Source organism: Carlito syrichta, unplaced genomic scaffold (assembly GCF_000164805.1).
Source record: "Carlito syrichta isolate Samal-C Ts95f unplaced genomic scaffold, Tarsius_syrichta-2.0.1 Scaffold304574, whole genome shotgun sequence".
Classification (NCBI taxonomy): Eukaryota; Metazoa; Chordata; class Mammalia; order Primates; family Tarsiidae; genus Carlito; species Carlito syrichta.
This window is the reverse complement of record NW_007248670.1, coordinates 793,368-818,092: the sequence shown is the minus strand read 5'-3', so window position 1 is coordinate 818,092 and position 24,725 is coordinate 793,368. Positions and strand designations below refer to the sequence as shown.

Sequence of the window (24,725 nt, the reverse complement as noted above, 5' to 3'; positions counted from 1 at the left end):
TTTTTTTTTTTTTTTTTTTTTTTTTGAGTTGGAGTCTCACCCTATTGCCCAGGCTGGAGTGTAGTGGCACCCTCACAATCACCACAGTCTCAACCTGCTGGGCTTAGGTGATCCTTCTGCTTCAGTCTTCCAAGTAGTTAGAACTACAGGCATACACCACCACGCCTGGCTAATTTTTTGATTTATTATAGAGACAAGGTTTTGCCAAGTTGCCCAGGCTGGTCTTGAACCCTGGGCTCAGGCAATCCTCTCAACTCGGTCTCCCAAAGTGCTGGGATTACAGGCTTGAGCCATAGCCTTGCTTCATGTTTCAAAAGCATCATTCTGGCTACTATGTAGAGATTAAGTGAGAGTGGAGTAAATGTGGAAGACAGGAGGTTCCTGCAATAACCCAGGAAAAAGACCATAGTGACTTGCACTAAGGTGCAGAAGTGCAACAGGTAAGAAGGGAGAGCTGCTAAAAAACTGACATGATTTGTTGATGTGCTTGGTGTGGGATGTGAGATAAAGAGAAAAGACTTTTCTTCTGAACAATTAGAAAATGGAGTTGTCATTTACTGAGAGGGGAAAAAGTAAGAGAGGAGCAGAATTTGGGGAGAATCATTTCAGTTTTTACCATGTTAAGGTTGAGATGTCTATTAGACTTTAAAGTGGAGATGGTGATTGGGCAGCTGAATATACAGTATGGTGTTCAGGAGAGCCATCTGAACTGCAGATTTAAATGTGTGAATCATAAGCGCAGAAACAGGCATTTACAGTGGTAAGACTAGGTGATGTAACCAAAAGAGTGAGTAACTATGGGGAAGAGGTCCTAGAATGCACTCTGGGGCCCTCAAATGGAGGTCAGGGAGATGAGGAAGATCATCAAGGTGACTGAGTGATAAGAGGAGAACTGCCTTTCTCAAGAGAGAAAGTTGTTCCAGAAACCAAATGAAGAAAGGATAAATGCTCAAGTATATCAAATGCTGTTGATGAGCAATGCATCTGGCATTGAAGAAGACATTAACCACCTTGACAAGAATACTTTTTGTAGAATGGCAGGGATGAAAGCCTTATGGATTCAACAAGGAGTGGGAGGAGAGGAAATGGATACAGCCTTTTAAAGAATTTAACTATAAAGGAAAGCAGAAAAAAAGGTTAGTGAGACATGTCAGCATGACTTTTTTTTCAAGCTGCATTTCAATGCTTAGGTGGAGGTATGCAGCAAGAGTTTAGGGAGTTTTCATTAGGGAGTTTTCCCAGGCACAAGTGCAACAGAGGGAGAGTGGGGCAAGGGAGTTGCAAGTGCCTGTAAGAGAGTAATTATGATGAGCCATGGAATCTAAAGTGAGTTTAGGAGGCTGGGATTAGAATACATTAGGACACTAAATTTCTCATGCATGTTACAGAGATGGTTCCATGTCTACCTCATTTATGTATGGTCCTCATTGAGAACTACACAGTTTTCTAACAGGAAGATTTCTTCTCTCACCTTTCAATGAACTTTAAAAGAATATAGTCTTACGTTTTCAACTTTAACTACCTTACTTATTATGTTGTCAGATCAAACGGCTTCCCTGTCATTAGAACCAAGACACAACCAAATTAAAATACTTACAAAATTCAAGTGATGTGTGAAAAGTTCAGCAGTCAGGATTTGGAAAAAATATACTTTGGTGAGATAATTCTAAGTAAAATGGGTAAGACGAGGCCACTGAAAATCTTGAGACTCAAACAGGGGTAAGGCAGAATAACCCAAGAAGCTTTAAAACCTTTCGTTGTTATAAACTCTTCAACCACATTGCGAAGAGTGAAATCTCTGAGTGCTCACTACTCAGTTATATTGAATTCGATCATTTTGCCATTCTTGCTTTAGATCTGTAAGAGTATGTGTTCTTATAAAGAAAGACTTCTTAAAAAGTACCCATTTGACATCTGTCCCAGAGAAGCTCTGTTACTGATGGGAGCTCTTCATATATTTTAGGTGTGCTGGGGTAAGACAGAAAGGTTGGGGCTACTAGACCACTTTTCTGTATTGCAGACACATAAATAATGACTTGATACTTAAAAGATTTAAAAATGATTTAAAAATCATTATTTTTTCTTTGCTGATAACATAAAATTCAGTTCCTTCTACCATGTAAATGGTAGTAGCCAATAGTTTTCTACCTAGACCGTGGAAATACAACCAGCCCATGAAAGCAGGACTGCAAACTATTAGGAATGCTCATATATAGAAACTGTGCCCTTACTTGCTGTTTCCTATTGTTCCTTGCTGCCAAGCCTTCATGTCTGGTGACTGGTACCCAGAAGCAGGTGGAGTTTGCTGGAGCAGAGAGCTCTGAGGAGGAGGGATTGGCATCGGCACCATGGAGTTCCCAGGGCTTAGAGATGGAGCAAAATTGGCCTCACCTTGAGGAACCATTCCTGCAAATTGACATAAATTAATTTATGTGAATACATTGCACCTTTATTGACCCCATAAAGGAAAAATTCCCAAAGGATCAATTACAATATACTTACAAATATCTTATTCAACAGAGTAGGAAAAAAATTTAGTTTCTTAAAAGAAGGCAGGAAATCTCAGTATAAACAGGTAGATAAATACACATAAATGTTTGGAAGAATGCTTTCCATTCACTAAGGTACTGATTTGTGTAGCTGGACTGCATATTATTTTTTTCTTTTCTTTTTTGCTAATATGAATTTTTTTGATAATATGAATTTTTACGTGTAAAAAATATATGAACATACACAATGACTTGCTTGTAAGAAAAATGCAACTTGAAAAGGGGAAAAATAGGTAAGAAAAACCCATTAATGAAAATGAAAAATGAGGAAGTTTTATTGGCCCCTCCTCCTCAGTCTTCTCTGTAGACTCTTCTTCCCTCTCCCTTCTTAAGACATAATCTATACAACACGAAATATACCCATTGTAACTGCACAACTTAATAGTTTTAGAAAATTTGTGGAGTTGTATAACCATCATCATTATCAGTTTAGACATTTTTATCACCCCCAAAATTGCCTTGCCTGTGTGTAGTCAATCCTGGCTCCCACCTCTAGTTCCGGGTAACCACTGATCTGCTTTCTATCTCTTCAGATTGCCTCCTTGGGAAAACTCCATATACATGTAACCACATGTGGTCTTTTGTGGTCTGGCCTTTTTTTCACTTAGTAATGTTTTTAAGGTTCATCCATTTGTAGCGTTTATCAGTAGCTTGTTCTTTTTTATTAGGATAGTGCCTATTAGCAGCCTTTTGATATAACAATATTGAAAATCAACTGACCATAAAAATTAGAGTTTATTTCTGGACTTTTTATTCTGTTCCAGTGATCTATCTCTGTTCTTAAACCAATACCACACTGTCTTGATTGTTGTAATTTTATAGTAATTTTAGAAATAGGGTAGTTATCCAACTTTGTTTTCAAGATTGTTTTGGGTATTCTAGGTCCTTTGCATATTCATATACATTTTAGGATAAGCTTGTCAATTTCTCCAAATTCCGATGGGGATTACACTGAATTATAAGATCAGTTTAGAGTAAATTACAAGTTTTTCATTCTTTTTTCTATGATTTCATTTTGGATAAGTTTCTATTGTTTTATCTTCTAGTTTACTAATTTTTTCTTCTGTAATTTCTAATATGTTGTTTATCCCATTGAGTATATTTTTCATCTCAGACACTGTAGTTTTCATCTCTGTAAGTTTGATTATGGTTTCATTTATATCTTCCATGCCTCTACTTAACATGTTCAAGCTTCCTCTAGCTTCTTGAACATAGAGAATACATTTATAATTACTTTAATGTCTCTGTCGACTAATCCTATTCATCTGTACTTTCTGGGTTGGACTTTTGATTGGCTGATTTTTCTCCTCACTACAGGTTGTATTTTCCTGCTTCTTTGCATAGCTGGTAGTTTTAAAAATCAGATTCCAGATCTTGTGAATTTTACTTTATTATGTGCTAGATTTTTTAAAAATTCCTTTAAATATTTTTGGCCTTTGTCTGGGCTGTGGTTAGCTTACATGGGAACAATTTAATTCTTTGGATGTTGTACCTAAAGAGACAGGAACAGGGTTTAGTCTAGGGCTTATTTCTCCCTAGCCTGAGGCAAAACACCTCTGAGCATTTTGCTTGATACCCCATGAATTGTGAGGTTTTTTATTCTGGCTGTTAGAGGAATTGGGCCTGTGTGGATTTTAAACTTATGTTCTCTCTAATCTTTTCAGGTGGTTATCTTTGGCCTTGATTTGTATGTACACATACATACATACACACACACACACACACACACACACACACACACTGATCAGGTCACAGCTGAAGACTATAACGGGACTCTGCATATCCTCTAGTTCACTGTGTAGCTCTGTCCTCTCCTGTGTTGGACCCTGCCACCACCAGCTGCTTTGGCTTTCTGGGACTTTTGTCTCCATTGCCTCAAGTCAGGGAAACCACCTGGCTCCAGCTGGCTTCCTTTTCTCTGCAGTAACAGTCTGAACAATCTGATAACTGTTGTTTAATGTACTTTGATTTTTTTGTTTGTTTCAGAAGGGAGAATAAATCCAGATCCTGATACTCCATCTTGGCCAAAAGTAGAGATCCATAACAATTTAAAAGAGTAAAAATGGGTTTCCTTTTATATGTTTTCTGTTATGCCAGCCTTCTGTATTCTTTTTCTTTTTTTCTACTGACAAAATACATCACACAGTTAAATAATTTTAAGGCAGAGATTTAAAAATCAGAAAGTTATAAGGTACAACAAAAAAGAATGCCAAAATTTGACTGCATGTAATTTAGTATAATTCCTTTAAATCTTTTTCAAGAAAATCTTGCATAATTCTGAGATCTGCTTCTTTCTCTCATCATTACATCTCTATGTTCTTAACATCACTTGGTAAGTACAATTGTATATACCTGTATAATATTTTACTGTGTTCTGTCACTGTTAATATGCTTTTTAAAAAAATGTTCATTTGATTAATCTGGTCAGAAATGAATTAATTTACTCATTTTTGGCTTTTTATAGGCTACACTTTAAAAAATATTTAAAACTTTCTCTGTAAGTGGACCCAACTGTAAGCTTTATAGTTTTTTTCTTTCACTCAATGGTTAATTATTTTGGGGGTAGTAAAGATTATATAAATAAAGCTACACATTTTCTTCTTGCTGCTTCCTCTATATGTTAATCTTTGGTACATATTTTTTACTTAGAATATATGGAGAAACTTTTTTTCATTTATAACTCTAGAGGTGAGTCTAATGTTTGGTTTTGCCATCATCTTCATTTCTATGTTGATTGTCTTTGCATTAATTCTACATCTTCAGTTTCAACTATTGTGATTGTGGTCTTAAAAATATTTGTTGTTCTTTTTTTTTTCCCCATGGCCATAATTTATTATCTCACCACAAGGCACAATACACAGAGCTTTGAGGGTCCGATATAGTCATCGGGACAGAATGCACCGCAGCCTTGGCACATGATCACGGCTTTCAGGCTGCACGCACACTGCTGCGAGATGCTCTCCACTGCACTGCTGTCAGTGAACATCTGCAAGGAGAGTGATGCGCTATGGCTTGCACTGAAGTTCGTTTTGTGGCTCAGCTGCGCTACACTTCCAGCAAGGCCTCTGGGGAAGGCAGGTGAGCTGGAGGAATAATTAAAGCTGGTGGAACTTAGTTGGAGTTTAGAAAGCTTCCTGTAAAATGCTTGCTTGATGTTGAGTTGGGAGGGGATAGAAGGCTCCAGAAGCTCACTGAGCCCCTTCCCTGGCTCTCAGGGTAATTTCCAGAAGGGCAGGTCCATGACAAAGGGCATCCCTTGCAAATGACCCACCAATTCCAAGGGACTGTGCCTAGCAGCTTTTCTGTTCTCTGCATTTGCCTTGAGAGAACCTCCCACAAAAGCTTTCTCACTCTTGATGCTGCCTGTAGAGGGAGGTGGTGGCTTGGGAGCCCAGACACAGAGTTTGTGCTTGGCCCCAGCTTCCCACTTGTTGTTCTTAATATGTTTTTAAACTTATTTATGATGAAATAATTTCTCTCAGCAAAAATATATTCATGGGGGAAGACACATATTACGGATATTAGTCTGTGGGGTCAAAGGTAAATAATAAATGAAAGACTTCAAGTACATCAGCATGGTTTTTGTTATTTCTTTCTGGTCTCATCTCACATTCTAATTGTCCAAATTCTGGAATGGACAGTTTTCCTTATCAGGTGACATTGTTTTGCTTTGTTGTTGTTGTCGCCTTAGTGTTGGTCTTTGATTTTATTATTTTAAAAAGGACTTTATTTTTTAGAGCAGTTTTAGGTCCAAAGTAAAGTTAATGTACTTATTCTTTGGCTTTGCTATCATTGATTAACACAGGAATCAGCAAACTTTTTTTATGCAAAGGGTCAGATATTTTCAGTTTTGCAGGCTGTAAGTTTCTGTAACAATTGCTCAACTCTGCTCTGTGAAAACCAGCCTTAGATAATACATAAATTACTGAGTATGGCTGTATTCCAATAAAACTTTATTTACAACAACAGGTGGGTTGGATTAGGCTCACCTTAGTATGTCAAACACTGAAATATACTGGGACACTGATATTTTAGTACTTTCATATGGAAAGTTTATTGGCAACACAAGCATAAAACATAAAAAAGCCAAAGAGCCCTTATATGTGGATTTCCTTAAGATACAATTAACTTTTTTTTTTTTAACACTTGATTTGGAAAGGTTGGAACATTTCCAGAACTTGAAGTTTTGCCAACACAAGACCTGGTCTAGAAGACTTCTACTAGACTGCTGATCATGTTGGAGCATGTTTATAGTTTAGAGTGTTACAAGAAATTAAATAAAAATACTACCTCTTTAAATCTTCTTATTCTCTTCAGAAACACTAAACATTTTCCCAGTATTATTGTGAAGTAGTTCATGAAAGAGCTGACAGCCCTGCCACTTCACTTCAGTCTGCAACTGGATGAAACTACTATGGTCTTCACTGTACCCAGCTTCTGGGTTTTGTTTGTAGTATGAATGCTGACTTTATCAAAGAAAAATTCTTATTTTTTGAGGATTGAAAAATCCAGGCACCAGACAGAATACTTACATGGGTGGCAACACATCTGGTCATGCTACCTGGAAAGAAAGGAAGCTCCACCCACACAATTATTTCAACTCACTATGTTTATATTGACACAAAACAGATCAAAGGCTAGGCCCACAGTCCTGAAAGAAACCTCATTAACTTCATCAGAACCAGACCTTTGAAGCACCTCCTTTTCACTTGGCTGTGTCAAGGAATGGGGGCAGGATAGGAAGTTCTCCTTTCTTGGCTTTCCAGAGAAGAAATTTTAAAGTACATGACTGAAAATTGAGAGAAGCACTATTTCTACTTTTTTTTCTTTTTTGAGTCAGTCACACTCTCTTGCCCAGGCTGGAGTAAGTACAGTAGCACAAACATGACTCATTGAAGCCTCAACCTCCTAGGCTCAAGCAACCCTTTCACTTCAGCCTCTGAATAACTGGGACTACACACATACACCCATCACGCCTTGCTAATTTTTCAAATATTTTTGTAGAGACAAGGTCTCGTCAAGTTGACCAGACTGTTTTCGAATCCCTGGACTCAGGCAATCCCCTTGTCTCTGTCTCCCAAAGTGCTGGGATTATATGCGTGGAACACTGCGTCCAGCCAGATTTTTAGCTGCATTTATGATATTGATTGTAGAGCCTTAAATCAAAAGACTCATCTCATTCTTTAGGGGAAAAAACTAATTGCAAGTAAGTCAACTATTAATAAATTCACCATCAAGTTATACTAAGGACTATTTTTGCTTAAAAAAAATAGAAATAGGCCAGATGTGGTGGCCAGTAAATCAAAAAATAAGCCGGGTGTGATGGCATGTGCCTGTAGTTCCAGTAACTTGGAAGTATCACCTGAGCACAGAAGGTGGAGGCTGCGGTAGCCATGATCGTGCAACTGCACTCCAGTCAGGGTGATAGAGTGAGACTCTGATTTGAAAACATAAAAAAATAAATGCTGCTAAAAATCTATTTGCTGTTTTGGCTAAGTTGTTTTGGAAGAGGAATGGGGAAGCAGACAACTACACAAGTCTTGTAATGCTGGAGGACTTCTGAAAGCTAATGTAAAGCGAAAAGGCCTTGTCAAATTCTCTGCATACAGAAATTGTAAGACACATGGAAATAAAACTCTTCAAGACCACTCTTGTTCAGACAATCATATAATTAAAATATGGATTTGTAATTCTTTTCTTGCCCACACAGATAGTGTCAGTGATATAAACCAGCCAAAGATGACTCCATTGTCTTGAGGACAAAGAAATTGGTGTTGCATAATTTTGATTAAAATGGCTTAGAAACTTCTGGTGCTTTCTGACACAAGTCTCCTTGCATACTTAATTTCATTGTCAAAGGATTTTAAAACTTATTGCCATCAGAATGGAAATCCCAGCCGGGCTTGGTGGCTCAGTCTGTAATCCCGTGCCTTTGGGAGGCTGAGGTGAGTGGATTGCCTGAGACCGCGGGAGACCCACCTGGGCAACTTGGGGAGACCTCATCTCTACAATAAATCAAAACGAGCCGGGCATGGTAGCGCACGCCTGTAGTTTCAGCTACTCAGAAGGCTGAGGCGGAAGGATCGCCGGAGCCCAGCAGGTCGAGGCTGTGGTGGCCGGGAGCGGCCACGGCACTCCAGTTTGGGTGACAGAGTGAGACTCTAACTCAAAAAAAAAAAAAAGAATGGAAACCCTAAATGTGATTTGACTGCCAAGCTGATAAACATACTGCCATGTCAAAAATCTCTGTATAATTTCAACATTTTATTCAAGTCAAACAGCAGTCTTCTCACCGAAATTAATTTTTAAGCAGCCTTAAAATGTACCTTTTCTTTCGTTTAAATAATCAAGGAATTTATTTACATTTTCAGGAATTGGCTATTAATTTTGCATAAAAGTTTGATTAAACATGGTAGATCAATCAAATGTGTATTGCTGCCACTACTTATTAGAATCTCAAAGTGATAGAAAAGAAATAAGATATCACCATCCACAACAAGGAGCATAGAAAACATATAGTACAAATGAAGACTAAAAAAGAAAAAAAACTTTTATTTTATTTTATTTTATTTTTTTAATTTATTTTTGAGTTGGAGTCTCACTCTGTCACCCAGACTAGAGTGCAGTGGCCGCTCCCAGCCACCGCATCCTCGACCTGCTGGGCTCCAGTGATCCTTCCGCCTCAGCCTTCCAAGTAGCCGGAACTACAGGCGCGCACTACCACGCTAGTTTTTGATTTATTGTAGAGATGAGGTCTCACCAAGTTGCCTGGGCGGGTCTCGAACCCGCGGGCTTAGGCAATCCACTCGCCTCGGCCTCCCAAAGTGCTGGGATTACAGGCTGAGCCACCGAGCCCAGCCAAAAAACTTTTACAAAGTAAAAAGTTAACTGATACTGCAGAGGAAGTTTCTTGGTTTTTTTTCAAAATAGATAATTGTATGTTCTCTTTAATCTTTTTTAAAAAATTAGATTTAAAAAAATATTTTAAGGATGTGGGGTACAACTCAGGATTAGGTATATAAGTGGTCATCATACAGGTAAAGTTTGGGCCTCCCTTTGGTCTCCACTTCACCTGGTTTGAGATCAGATACCCTTAATGATGTTATGTACCCCCTCCCCTGGCAGTTTCTGGCTACTGCCAATCCCTTTCTTATAGTATTATGGTAAATGTTCAGGGTCCACTTATGAGTGAGAATATGTGGTACTTAGTTCTTTGTTTCTGTGATAGATCACAGAGGAAGTTTCAATCACAGCAGCTAAGAGTGGTGACAGCAATGCGAAGTCTGAGATACTCTGTAGAGATTGATTATCCTCATGCAAACTATCAAAACCAAAATCTCTCAAAATGAAAAACCTATATGCAAATTTTAAATTAATGTAGTAAAAGCCACTGTCTGGAGAGGTTTTCATTAGATTCTGATAGAGATCCATAAAAAAGGAAACAACTAAGAGAAGATGCTTTGCATACAAAATTTAAAAAAATTTAGAGTCAGAGAGACCCTTATGGTTCCTCCATTTCAGTCATTTCACCTAGGAAAGGTAGTTAAGCCTCAAATAATTTAATCTTGGCAAAAGCTGAGTCTGGGGCCTGGATCTCCTGACTCCTGTGTCAGTGTCTTTCTTCTTCAGCACCTGACTCAATGTCAGTCAACAGAAACAAATACAGGGAAGGACCCGGCCTGTATGGATTTCTCATAAGAATAACATAAAGTTGTGACCCTCATACCTGATCCTGGATACTGGAAGACATTCTGCTGCATCTGAGGGTTGATTCCAGTGCCAAATTGTCCTCCCATATTTCCTGTCATGGCTCTGCTCACCATGCTGTTGCGGTTGGCCAAGGATGCTTCAGGGTTTGCTGCCAGTTGTGAAAACGGGCTGGTAGAAGCAGGTGGGGTTCCTGGATTTGTACCATAGTTTGGTGGGTAGGGGAATTGCTGTGGAGCACCCTGAGGAAGACGGGGGTTCCCCATTTGAACTGGCAGTCCAGATGAGGGAGGGAGGTTGTTCCCAAAGCTTTGTTGCCTCATGAGCATGGCTCTTTGCTGCTGTATTAGCTGCCTTTGTCGGTGCTGTTGACTGTACAACTCCCGCTGACGCTGTGCCAACATTTGAGCATTCAGGGGTGGCTGAAAGGAGAAAAAACTCTCACTTATTAAAATTATTATAATCACTATTTATCTTGGAAAGCTTATAGGATAAAGCCTAGTAGCTTGGGACAACAAAATATATAGCAATTATAACTAAAACAGAAAAGGAACAAAAACCCCTTAAGTAATAATCACAGGAGAAAAAATAAGTACATTTTTATAGGTTAAAAGAAGTCGAGAAGTGCTAAAACATTATTATAACTGGTTAAATGTAAATTCTCAGTGAAAAGTCACACAAAATAAAGTACATTTTGATTAGTACTATAATACTGGCCATGAAAACCATTAAGAGAAACATTAAGACTGTAAGGAAGTGAAAGAGAATGTGCTTGATAATGTCTATCTTATCTGATATTAGATTGTTAACAGACTTTTCCTTTTTCAATTCCAAAAAATTTACTCTTTCTAATATGAAGAAATTTAGCTTCCCCATTTTCTCACTGAGATCATTATCCTGCTTCATTTAAAATAAAATGTGATTATAGGTTATTTTAATTTTCTGCGTTATACTTTTCTGTATTTACCAAATTATCTACAATGAAAATGCATTACCTTTACAATGAGGAAAAAACACACAAATATAATTTAAAAAGGAAGACTCAGAAATCCAGGATCCAATGTCTAATAAATTATCACTTAAAAATAAACTAGAAATAAATGAATAAAAAGAAATCAGTGGAAACAGCCATTTCATATCATTATTGCACTGCAAGACTATTTCAGGTATTAGCATTAAGTGATTTAATAGCTATAATATTAGAGATGAGGGGGAAAACGTGGTAAAATTAGGTTGAAATCACTTTTCAGTGATTTAACATGCAAAGCAATATGGCATGTCAATAAAACCTTTTTCAGAAAATGTCAATTCAGACTGAGGATGTGGTTAAAACATACGGCTCCGTTAAAATTAAACTTGCCAACTAGTTACAGTTCAAACTGGAAGAGACCGTGAAATATGATTTTCTGACAGGAATTACCTTTATGTAAATTCTAAAAGTGGGGTTTTGTTTCCTTACAACCGAATAATTCCTGAATGAGCTAACACTGAGATTTATAATTTATAAGAAAGAAGACCCCAAATATGGATCCATAAAGAGCCAGTATCTGCTGCTAACCAACCACTTCTGTCAACACAGTCATGCACTGCATAATGATGTTTCAGTCAATGGATGGCATGTACAATGGTGGCCACGTAAGATGATAGTACAGTACTTTTACTATAACTCTTCCATGTTTAGACACACAAATAACATTTTGGTACAACTGCCTACAGTATTCAGTATAGTTACATGCTGTACAGGCTACCACATACAACTTAGGTGAGTAGTAGGTTATGACATCCAAGTTTATATAGGTACACTCTGTGATGTTGGCACAACTACAAAGTCACCTAATAATGCCTTTCTCAGAAAGTATTTCAATCTTTAAGTGATGTATGTCTATATTTATCCCTTTGATTGGAGTCGGCTTCCTGTATTTGCCCCAAATCCGTGTAAGTCCATTTTATGGAGAAAAGAAGAGTTTTGTTTGAATCCTCTCTAAAACCTCTAATCTTCCACATTTTTACATCAACTCGGTTATGAAACATAAATAAGTGGTTGAAACAAAAATGTTAAAGCATGTGTGGGGGTAAAGTAGGGACTGAGTACTGGATAACATTTGGAAGGCTACCTGGTTCTTTTTATGTTCCAATGAGCTTATGTACAAAGTTTTAAAAAATGAATGAAAGCTAAGAAAATACTGATGCTCAGATTGAGCATAGTACACTAGACAGTTAAGACAGCTTAGCAATTTCGCTGGGTTTTGGTCAGGTTTCAGGTACCATTCAAACAGTTTCATAACAGAGGCTTCTTTTTACTGGTGCTATTCGGTACAGCAATAAGAGTTTTCTACTTAGTCATCTGGTATCCAATAACAATGGCAACATAAACAATAAAACAAAACAAAGAACACTTGGCTTTAGATCAAATACCAGTAAGCAGTATCACAAGTAGATTATTAATTCATTCTAGAAGAAAACTACACTACAAACATCATTAAAAGATCAGTTCACAGACCCTTTCAAAGACACTCAACACATTAAGAAACACTGGTTGGGTTGGAGAAGTACTAACCATGTTGGGTTTTCTCACATTACCTGAGGTGTAATTTGCTGCTGCATGCCTGATCTCATATTGATGCCAACAGGAGCAGTTGCTGCAAACTGGTTTAAGATAGCTTGCCGATTTTGATGTATCAACTAAAGAAACATGGAAACAATGAGATATCATATTTCTACACACAAAAATAGCATGGACCTTACAGACTAACACAAACTTTCTATTGATTACTAAAGTTTTAGTGTCACAGGTTTAGTAAGATTTTTTTTCCTATTTGACAAAAGTCTAGCAATTCCCAACATTTATCAAATATGTATTGCCTTTAGAATACTAAATATGGCAGAATATTTGCAAGTAGAATACATACACACATGTATATATATGCACACGTTTATTGTAATTTAAAAATATGTTAGTAGTTATTTCAGATAAGTGCAATATTAAAGAAAAAGAAACATTAGTCTTGGGTCTTAAAATACTGTGACTTTAAAAGCAAGTATACAATTAAGGCACATTCTACAAAGGTTTGGAAGATGAATGGAAAGTTGAGATACTTGGAGGGTACTCTCATTCGGAGGTACTATGTCTGGTGGGTACATATTTGGGGAAAATCTAGCATGATTTCATTAGCTAGAGAGAATTATGTAAGAAACAAATGGTCTGAGAAAATGGGTTATTTATTTAACTAGAAGAAATAATTACTTTAGCCCAGCATTTCCCAAATTGGTGTTCTAAAGAACATTGTTCTGCAGGATATTAATAGATGTGCCAGGAAAATAGCATGCTGTGCTGTATTAAGTATTGGAAATGATGGGTTACACAAGGTGAAACATTTATTTACTGCAGCAATTTAAAAAAAATTTTTTTTTGAGTTGGAGAGTCACTCTGTCGCCCAGACTGGAGTGCAGTGGCTGCTCCCGGCCACCGCAGCCTCGACCTGCTGGGCTCCGGTGATCCTTCCCCCTCAGCCTTCCAAGTAGCTGGAACTATAGGCACGCGCTACCACGCCCAGCTAATTTTTTTATTTACTGTAGAGATGAGGTCTCGCCAGGTTGCCCAGGTGGGTCTCGAACCCACGGGCTCAGGCAATTCATTCACCTCAGCCTCCCAAAGCACGGGATTACAGGCTGACCCACCGAGTCCGGCTGCAGCAATTTTATATACCTTTAATTGACCAAAGCACATTGTGGATTTCCAAGAAGAGGATATAGTATATAAATAATTTATCACAAATCTTTTTTTCTGACATATAACCATTAACATTTATCTCCCAGAACCATCTTCTATGGAACACTGGTTGAGATGATCAGTTTAGACCAGGCTTAAGGTTTCAGGTCATAGGTATGCCTTAACTTTATCTGGTGACAAAGCAGGCATCCTCAAAAGTGAGATTTTCTTATAAACAATCTATAACTTAAGTATTTTCTTGCTTAAAAGTTTGATGTGAATAAACTATTCAGAGTGATAATAGTAACAATATTAGTAGCAGTACTTTATGTTTACATAAAGTATACTATATAAAAAATATATTCATATAATTATTATATATAGCGTGTACTATATATAAAATATATTCATATAATTTTTTACTTTAATATTAATATATTTTAATACAATATATATAACCTGAAAGTCTATGAAAGTTTTATAAAAGAATCTAAAGTGTTATGAACAATGATTAAATCTCTCATCGTCAAATAGCTCAATACTTAATTCTGATCTCATTCATTTTCTGATACTTATTAGATCAGAAAGCAAACCAATCTTGGGGAAAAGCTTCATATAGTATAAATATTAAAATTATAACATTAAGGCATTGAGGAATAAGATACAACATTGTGAATCACCTCAAAAATAAAGATATTAACATTATAGTTTTAAAAGTCAAAAGGCTCCTAAGTACCAAAATCTATATACTTGTTAAACTTAAAAGACCACAGGCATAAACCAAAATAAACCAAGTTAATTTTATAAAGATGTATAAAAATATTCAGTATATTCAAGATGCTGTATAAAGTTTGGAGGCTCAAAGGTGAGCAAATTCCTGTCTCCTGGGAGTTCGCTACTGAGAGGCAAAGGCCAACACACAACAGTGCAATGCACACGTCCCTAGGCTGACCTTGCATCTATAGAGACATCTACAGCAGTACACAGGGAGCTAATAATCTAGGGACACAAAGGCAGGGGCCAGGAGGATTAGTGAGTATTTTGAAGAATGAGAATGTGAAGTGGCAAGGAGGATGGCAGAGCTAACTTGAGGCAGAATAAATAGCAATCATAAAAAGCAAGAGAGTAGGAAGTGAAAGCAGGTAAAAACACAATATTTAGTGATGAAGAGTAGCAAGTTGGGATCTCAAACTTGAGCTCTATATATTCTTTGAATTGTGAGATAATGTAAGGATGAAATGGGTGGGCATGGAGAAAAGAGCTTAAAAAGCACTAATAGGGTCTTTTTTAGAAGTAGAAGGAATTACTATAAAAAGGAGAAATCTACAAGTACTTTCTGTTATAGAAAACTTGGGTCTATTTCTGCCCTTGAATTAACTTATTCATTTTTCCTCCCCTTGACTATCTGTGTAGGCAACTTGACTAATGCTATGCACATCTGTCCCCCTCCGACCTGCCTCTTCTCTCCAATTACTAAAATAACACCTATTTTTCAACAAGCGGGTCAAGTTCCACTTCTTCCAACACAGCCTTCCTAAAAAGAATCACTATATCCTTTACTTCCTTGGAAATCTTAGGTTTTGGAGAGTTGGAGAATGAGAGAAGTTGTTAGTCCCCACGCCTTATCAAGAAATTCAGCCAGGCGCGGTGGCTCAGCCTGTAATCCCGCGCCTTTGGGAGGCTGAGGTGAGTGGATTGCCTGAGCCCGTGGGTTCGAGACCCGCCTGGGCAGCGAGACCTCATCTCTACAATAAATCAAAAAATCAGCTGGGCATGGTAGCACATGCCTGAAATTCCGGCTACTTGGAAGGCTGAGGCAGAAGGACTGCTGGAGCCCAGCAGGTCGAGGCTGCGGTGGCCAGGAGTGGCCACTGCACTCCAGTCTGGGCGACAGAGTGAGACTCCAACTCAAAAAAACAAAAAAACAAAAACAAAAACAAAAGAAGTTCATTAAGTAAACCTAACAGACAATTTAAGGCCCAGAGGTTCTCAACCAGGGGTGATTCTGCCCCACAAGGGACATTCAGCAATGTCTGAAGACATTTTTGAATCTCACAACTTGGGGAGGAGGTGATACTGGCATCTTGTGGGCAAAGGTCAGCGATGCAGCTAAACATCGTCTCAATGCACAGGACAACTCCCCTATAACAAGAATTATCCAGCTCCAAATGTTAAAGTGTCAAGTTAAGAAAGCCTAATCCAGCCAATGCAAAAATTATTGCCAAGACAAAGTGTTCTTTAAAGAAGCTTATACTCTTATCAGGCAGTTTTCATTGACAGAAATCTGAACATCAAATCTGTTTCCTTGTGTCTTCTGTCCTTTGATTCTAGTTCTAGTTTCAGGTCACCTCTATTCTCTATAATATATAAAGGATTATCAATTATGGTTCTTACACCAGATCCATTCCTTTCTTCAGTACCCTAACATACAACATATCTGGACCTGACACGTTTTAAGATAGCTAAGCATATGATATATCTTTATCTGTCTTGATTGTTACACTCTCTTTATATTACTCTTCTTTTGATAATATGAAGACCAGTGTCCTTGCTGGAGAAGAAAACAAAACTGAGTAGAATAATTGTATCTTTTGGAAGCCAATATTATACCTTTTTCTACAAACAGAAAGTCTCCCCATCTTTACTGTTTTCCTTTTCCCTAAATGGAACTTTAGAAGTCCATTACTTGTATTATGATATATTTTTGGGTCTGCTCATTTGGGGTGTAAGTAGATACTACACCTTACATAGGCTTATAATCTTGCATTACTTCTTAACCACCAGCTCCTTCCTTAATCATTCTGGTTTGTTTTGTTTGTTTGAGTCAGGGTCTCACTCTGTCGCCTGGCTAGAGTGCAGTGGCATGATCATGGCTCATCACAGCCTCAGCCTCCTGGGTCGCTGTCTCAGCTTCCCTGGTCGCTGGGACTACAGGCATGCGCCACCATACCTGGCTAATTTTTTGACTTTTTTGTAGAGATGAGGTCTGCTGTGTTGCTCAGGCTGGTCTCAGACACCTGGGCTCGAGCAATCCTGCTATCTTGGCCTCTCAAAGCGCTGGAATTACAGGTGTGAGTCACCATGCCTGGCCTAAAACTGATGCTATTAAAATCCAATAAAAAGAAGTACGACCTTTTCTTTTCTCAAATCATTAGGCACTGTCCTAAATTCTTGCCTGTGAGATGCTTATAGTCTCCTGTGATGAGGAAGGTGAAAGGAGAGGATATGATAAGAAGTAAAGAGATAAATGTCAATCCAATGGGGTAAATGTATTATAAATACCAGATTTTGAACTTTGTGTATTCAGGATATTAGTATCCTTTGCCAGTCATATGAGGCTGCAAATATCTTCTCTGAGCCTTTGTCTTGACTTTTAGCCTTGTTTGTGATGTCTTATAAATTTAAAATCTTAATGCAAACGTTAATTTTCATTTTTTTCTTTTTAAAGAGGCTACAGAGATATTCCTATATTTACATTTAAGTCATTAAAACAACTAGAGTTTATTTTTGTGCATCATGTAAGGATCTAATTTAATTTTTCCCCCTCATGAATAGCCAAATACACTAATGTTCATTATTCAGGCCACCCTCTCCCCACTATCTACCTCTATTTCTTATTAAGTCTCTATATATGCCTGTATATTTCTGGGTTCTGTTATGTTCCAATTGATAGAAATGTCTATCCTTTTGCCAGTTCCATACTGTTTTAATTTCTAAAGCTTTGCTTCAAATCTTTATATCTGGTAGAGTAAGTGTACTCTTATTTTTCTTTAAGATTATATTACTGATGTTTCTAAAATAAATCTAGCTTCTGTTTGTCAATTCCATGTTGAAACTTTACTGGAATTGCACTGGATTTTGTACTTAATTTTGGAGTAATTACCATCTTTTTGCTAGCAACAGCCAATTTGAAAATATAATTTATTTTAATTCATGAATAGTTTTTCTTTTGCCTTTCAATTATGATTTATAATTTTCTAGGTTTTGTACATTGTGAATGTATTTTGAAATTATATTTTCTACTTGGTTGTTGCTAGTAAAAAGAATTGCCATTAATTTTTGTTTCTTGTCATTTTATCTAAAAACCTTGCTGAACTTCTCTATTTGTTCTAAGTTTCCTATAGATTCTGTTGGATTTTCTATGTAAGCATTCATATTATTTGCATATGATAATTTTTATTGCTTTCTCATGTTTGCTTTCTATATTTAAAAATGACTTAATTTTTTAATGTGCTATGGTATTTGCTCCCTCTTTTTGTTTACACTGATAAAAATTTATTCACTTAAAATAGACAGCCTTTCATTTTATGATAGAATTTAAGGCAGGAGAAAGTGGAGTTATACTACCTCAGTTCACTATTTGATTGCAACTGTGAATTTACTCATGTAATTTTAAATCATTCATTTAAGTCTCAATTTCTTGATTTTCCTAGGTGCTATTATTGCCAACCCATAGCCATTTACTCTCCCCCCTTCTGTGAAGACAGAACAGGATTTTGTTCAGCTAACCATCACAAATCACATGTCTCCAGGGGGTAATCCATGAGCACTCTAAGTCAATCCTTGCCAGTCATTGATTAAGTGCATACATGTGACTTGGTTCTGGATAGCCATATATATGAATCTTTTTTTTTCTTTCTTTCTTTCCTTTTGTTTTTTTTTTTTAAGAGAGTCTTTAGGAAAAAGTTTACTGACTCTTGGAAAGAGTCCTGCTTGATATGGTTTTGTTTGCATGTGATATTTGTAACCATGGCATGCTAACAGACTGCAGAGCAAAAAGATAGAAAGAACCTGCGTCCTTGATAACATCCCTGAATCTCTGAAGTAGCCATACCTGAACCTGCCACTATTTTAGACAGTCTTAATATTTGAGCCAATGTATTTTCTTTATTGCTTTACTACTTTGAGTAAACTTGTTTTCTTTCCTTGTTGCTGAATTGTAACTGACACACTGACTGAGATAAGCCTTGGCCAGACCTGTTCACAGAAAGCTCTTAAGTGGACACACATGAAAATCTCCTAATACCTGCAGTGCAACTGAAGCTGAAGGACCCATTGTTGAAACAGCAAGAACTTACAGCACAGAACACAAAGAGTAGGCCTGGATGTGTGGCTCATTAAGTAGCAGAGTTGCTATCTTATGTGGCAGTAGAAGTTGTTTTGTGTACTGACATACATAAAACATCGTAAGTCCCAGATTCTGTGTTTCTTCAACTTCGGTGGATAGCTCTGCTGAGCTGTCAAGACCACAAACTTTGGAGCTGCTCCATGAGATTTAAAGGACACAAAGAGCAGCAACGTGCACCTATTCACATCCTTATACTCTCATGTATAGCCTTTGCAGTGTGTTTCTGCTTATCAGCTACTTTAGGAGCAGATAAAAGGAAAAACAACTTTTTTCCTTAACTGAGCATGAATTATCATTCCGTCTGTTTGTGAACCTGACCTAGGTCCTTGGTCTGGTTTTGCTCACTGAACCTTTAACATTAACAATATTTACTGAACTTTAGCTTGTAAAATGAGGCAACTGGCATACCTACATTTCCTCTACTTTTTTGACTTAGTTTCATAGTATCATAATCACATATGATTTAAAGTGTTATTTAGCTTTTCAGATATGTATGTTTGTATGTTTTAACTACCCTAAGCAGACTGTAAGTTATGAAACCTGCCTATATCTTTTAGTTTTTGTATTCCTTACAATACATAGCATAGTCCCCCTAAATGTGTTTTTGAAAAATTAAATATGGGGAAATGATTATGCATTTATTATTCTTGTGCCCTCTATCTAAAGGTAAGTGGCAAGCTATAACAAGTAGTTTATCTTCAACAAATATCTCAGAATATATTATGGCCCCCTTTTTGCTTCTCTTTTCCTCTCTCTTTTCTTAATTCTTCTTAGAGTTCTCTATTCCACCCCAGCATTTAAAAATTATTTTTTTGTTATTCTACCATTTAAAAATTTTTCCCCTGTGTCATCTCGCTCTTTCTCTTCCTTTTTCAACATTTTTGTCTTTTTTTTTTTTTTTGAGTTGGAGTCTCACTCTGTCACCCAGACTGAAGTGCAATGGCCGCTACTGGCCACTGCAGCCTTGACCTGCTGGGCTCCGGCGATCCTTCCACCTCAGCCTTCCAAGTAGCCAGAATTATAGGCATGTGCTACCACGCCCGGCTGATTTTTTAATTTATTTTAGAGATGAGGTCTGACTGCCCAGGCGGGTCTCAAACCCGCGGGCTCAGGCAATCCACTCACCTCAGCCTCCCAAAGGCACGGGATTACAGGCTGAGCCACCAAGCCCGGCATCTTTGTCTTTTTAAGTGAAAGGGAAGCACATTTTATATTATCTATTATGTTTATAGAATATAATTTTATAATAATAGCTAGTATTTATTAAGTGCATTGTGGAAAGAGCTTTATATGCTTTATCTCGCTTAATCCATATAACCACCTGTGAAGTAAAGGAAATATTTATTAGACTCTTTTCATAGATGAGAACTTAGAGGTTTTAAAAGGGCAAATGATCTATTAAGGCAACCCACCTACGTTTAGAACTGGGACTTGAAACTAGAAGTAACTCTTATAATTATATACTGCCTTTCTAGCATAATTTCTTTCTTTACTTCCATCCTGAATTAGTAGGGCTCCAGGAAATTTCTTTAAGAATTAAAAAAAAATCCAAAGCAATATATATATATGACTACAAAAATAATACAGAAGGACTAATAACAAGAAGAAACAATCTATAGTCCTAGCCCCACTTACCACAGCAGACACTTCTAACCATTTGCTTTCGTAGTCCTTGATAGTTATCTCCATATCTGCTACTTATACAGTCCTAAATATTTATGCCACTGTATCTACTCATTTTCTGTCATGAGAGAGAAGATTCAACTCAAAACTCCCAGGTCTCCAAACTACCCTTTCCTCCATTCTCCTAATATAATAACATCACTAGGCATCAATCTCTCCAACTACAAACAACATAAATACACTTTACTTTTTGTTCCAATAATCATAAACAGTATGCTTTCCTGTGAAAATTAACCTATGTTTCTCTTTATTGATTTAATAATGGCATGACACTCATTCTAAATAGTTGTATCTCAAAAAGCAAAAACTAAATTGTTTTAAGTTAAAGGTCTCAAAGTGCTTTGTTAGGAGTCTGCAATCTTTAAATGAATGAAAAGTCTCTTATGTCCATCCCAGCAGACCAAGGACAGTTCTCTGAGTCTTTCGTGAAGGTTCTGGAAGGAACTTGACACCTTTAATGTAGGATTGGGCTGTCTTATTAAAGAGAGACTTGGCACATACCTTTAAAAAGTATCAACTGCTAAACAAGAGCACCTACCTGCTGTTGTCCCTGTAATCGCTGTTGCAGTTGAAGTCGAAGTTGGTTAGGTGCAGCCGGAGGTCTATTTAGAGTTTGCCTCGGCTGCATGCCCATGCCTGGTGAAAAAGCACCTCGGGGAGGTGTTACTTGAACAGGCATAGTCCCCATTGAAGGTTTTTGTCTAACCATGCCTTGGAAAGGACTAGGGAGATTGGCAGTAGGAGAAGGAGAAGAGTAGGGCTGGGAATAAAGGTTGGGTCTCTCTTCCATCATCAAAGGTGGTGTTGCTTGTTGCGGTGGAAATCTCTCTGATAATACATCTAATCCACCCCCCTGTTAGAAAAGAAGCCAGAATATTTTACAAATAAATTTCTGCAAATAAGTGAAATGTTTCTCTATATAATTTTGGATCTGAGAGCAGGTTCTCTCCAGAATACGTCATCATAATATATTCATTCTGAATTCGTGCTTTCCAGAAGTTTACTACCTTCTTTCATAAAGGAATTCATTATGAAAGTTGCTTTCAAAATAATAGATTGAGATATTTAAAATTTCAGTAAAGAAATGAAAATATAGTTAAACTGAAGGACCTAAATCAACAAAATGAAGCCAAAAGGTTTGAAAAAAACTTTCCTGGATCAGACTGGACAACTTGGTGAGACCTCATCTCTACAGTAAATCAAAAAATTAGCTGAGTGTGGCAGTGCATGCCTATAGTTTCAGCTACTTGGAAAGCTGAGGTGGAAGGATAGCCTAAGCCCGGTAGGTTGAAGCAGTGGTAGCCATGAGCATGCCACTGCCCTCTAGCCTGGGTGACAGAGTGAGACTCCAACTTAAGAAAAAAAAAAAAGAAAAAAAAAAAGAAAAAAAAGGAAAGAACTTTCCTGCAAAGCCTATGAATCAATAAACTTTACATGTAGTAGTAGACTTTTTGTTTTTGAAAGCAGGATTTATTGAGAGGACAGAAAAGCTCCCACAGTGGAAAGGGACCCAAAAGGGTTGCCCAAGAAGCAGATTCTTAAAGGAGAGATCAAGTAGGTATTTTTCATCTCAAATATAGAACTTATTCTTTTATATGGAAAAATCTATAGCTGACATCATAGAAGGCCACAGAGTTATAGTGTTTAAGCATTTTCATTATTACCTACTGTAAGAAATATAATTCAGTTGGGCACAGTGGCTCATGCCTGTAATCCCAGCACTTTTTGAGGCAGAGGTGAGAGGACTGCCTGAGCCCAAGGGTTTGAGACCGGCCTGGGCAACTTGGCGAGACCACCTCTCTACAATAAATCAAAAAAATTAGTGAGGCATGATGGTGTGCACCTATAGTTACAGCTACTTGGAAGGCTGAAGCAGAAGGATCGCCTGAGCCCAGCAGGTCGAGACTGCAGAGGCCATGAGCGTGCCACTGCACTCCAGTCTGGGCGAGAGAGTAAGACTCCGACTCAAAAAAAGAAAAGAAAAGAAAGAACTATAATTCAAATTATGATTTGTTGTGTGATGTGATGTGTGTATGTATGTAACCGAAAGGAAAGTTTCATGAAATATAACTTCCCCTTTTTATGAGCTATGCAGTCTGATACTTTGTATTCTACACTATTCTACTCCATTTAAAAGATGCTGATCATAATGCACTAAACTGTTTTGTATCACCTTACAGTCTAAAAAATGCTAACCTGGAAGCTGGAATGTCATGGAATATACTGGTTGAAGACAAGTATGAATGAATAATAAATTAAGTCCTAAAATAAGAAGTTATGGGACAGGTGCAGCAGCTCACACCTGTAATCCCAGTACTTTGGGAGGCTGAGCTAGAAGGATAGCTTGAGCCCAGGAGTCTGAAACCAGCCTGAGCAACATAGAGAAATCTTGTCTCTGTAAGAAATCAAAAAAGTAGCTGGACCTGATGGCATGCATCTATAGTCCCAGCTACATTGCAGATGCAGGTGGTAGGATCCCTTAAGACCAGGAGTTTGAGGCTGTGGTGAGCTATGACTGAGCCACTTCACTTTAGCCTAAGCAACAATAAGACCTCGCCTTAAAAAAAGAAAAAAAAAGAAGTTATGATATAAATCTGGATTATATTCTAGTTGGAGCTTGTAAGATTCTGTTCCATAATGAAAAGTTAAGACTTATTTCTAATTCTAATTATTGTGATGCTTTTTGTTTAAAAGCCACGATTTAACTATTATATATTTTGATAATTTTCACAAAGGGTAAATCATAAAACAAATTAGCTAAAGCATAGTGAGAACAGTATTTTTAAAATCTTGCTTAAAAATTATTTTCTAGTTTTTCAGGATTGCATCATTTAAATAATGCTGACTTTAATAAATACCTGAACAAGTTTGTCAATTCCCAGAGCTCTGTCTAGTTCAGCTAGCTCAGTTTCATCTTTGCCACTGAGAAAGGATACCAGCTGTTCAAGAAGAGCCTTCTCATCATTTCTTCCTTCTACTGTGGTTGGTGGACAAAGAAGCTCATCTAATTGTGAAGTAATACACTGGCTGCAGGATCAAAAGATAAGAAAGTTTCAGGCTGACATATCAAATAATGTAAATATACATATATACATACACACACATATGCAAATCTGGTTCTAGAAAATTCTCTGCCTGGCAATTAATTCTAATGCAATGAAATATTCTATGTGTAATGTATAGAAATTAAATGAATATTTGGTATGTAGTTTGAATATAGTTCTCATTCTTTTGTCATTCACTGATCTTTGTTTCCATATTACTCATTAACAACAAAACAAATTGTTCATTGTATTTCAGGTAGGAAATATGTAGGTTAATCCAAACTGATACCAACTGATGCTTTGAAACAGAAATGTATAGAAAATAATACTAATCCTAATAACACTAATATAATATAATTATAAGGATTCTTCCTCTGGGAAGGTTAAGTGGGAAAATAGTTCATAGTTAAGGCTCTAAAATACACTCAATACTAGCTAGACATCTTTGGTTGCCACGTATGGGATGTACTCTGTGTTATGGAATATAGCTCCCAGTGTGGATTAAGAAGTCAAATTGTAATCAATATGAGTCACTGATATATGTAAAAAGTACTTCCTTCATTATACCTTTTTGCTCCAAGCAAAGCTGGACATAATAATTATATAACTAAGAGCTCAAGAGCCACATAATTGTTGTACTGGGGCCAATTCATCCACTAGTTCTAGAAATATGGTAATCAATACAAGGAAAGTAACAGATAAAATATAAAATAATAGCTGCATACTACTTCAACCTCTTGGTTACAATGTATACTAGCCTTGTGTTCATGCAGCAAATAAATCTGTTTAACTCAGTGTCTCACTTCCCCATGTCCCCCATCTGCTGTTTTTTATTAAACATTTATGTCTATTAATATCTCACAAAATACCAATGTAGACTGGAATCCAATTTGGGGGAAAATAGT

The 24,725-nt window shown here is 37.2% G+C and overlaps 1 protein-coding gene across 9 annotated transcripts in view; it reads right to left on the bottom strand.

Moving 5' to 3' along the window:
* NCOA1 (nuclear receptor coactivator 1) overlaps window positions 1–24,725 on the bottom strand; it is a 204,873-nt gene that overhangs the window by 14,010 nt on the left and 166,138 nt on the right. For all 9 annotated transcript variants that reach the window (XM_021713489.1, XM_021713490.1, XM_021713483.1 and 6 more), the window contains 5 exons: window positions 23,635–23,803; window positions 21,315–21,629; window positions 12,837–12,938; window positions 10,276–10,678; window positions 2,232–2,406 (listed from right to left, as the gene is read on the bottom strand). In XM_021713489.1, the coding sequence (XP_021569164.1) occupies window positions 2,232–2,406; window positions 10,276–10,678; window positions 12,837–12,938; window positions 21,315–21,629; window positions 23,635–23,803 (1,164 nt within the window). The remainder of the gene's footprint in view (window positions 1–2,231; window positions 2,407–10,275; window positions 10,679–12,836; window positions 12,939–21,314; window positions 21,630–23,634; window positions 23,804–24,725) is intronic.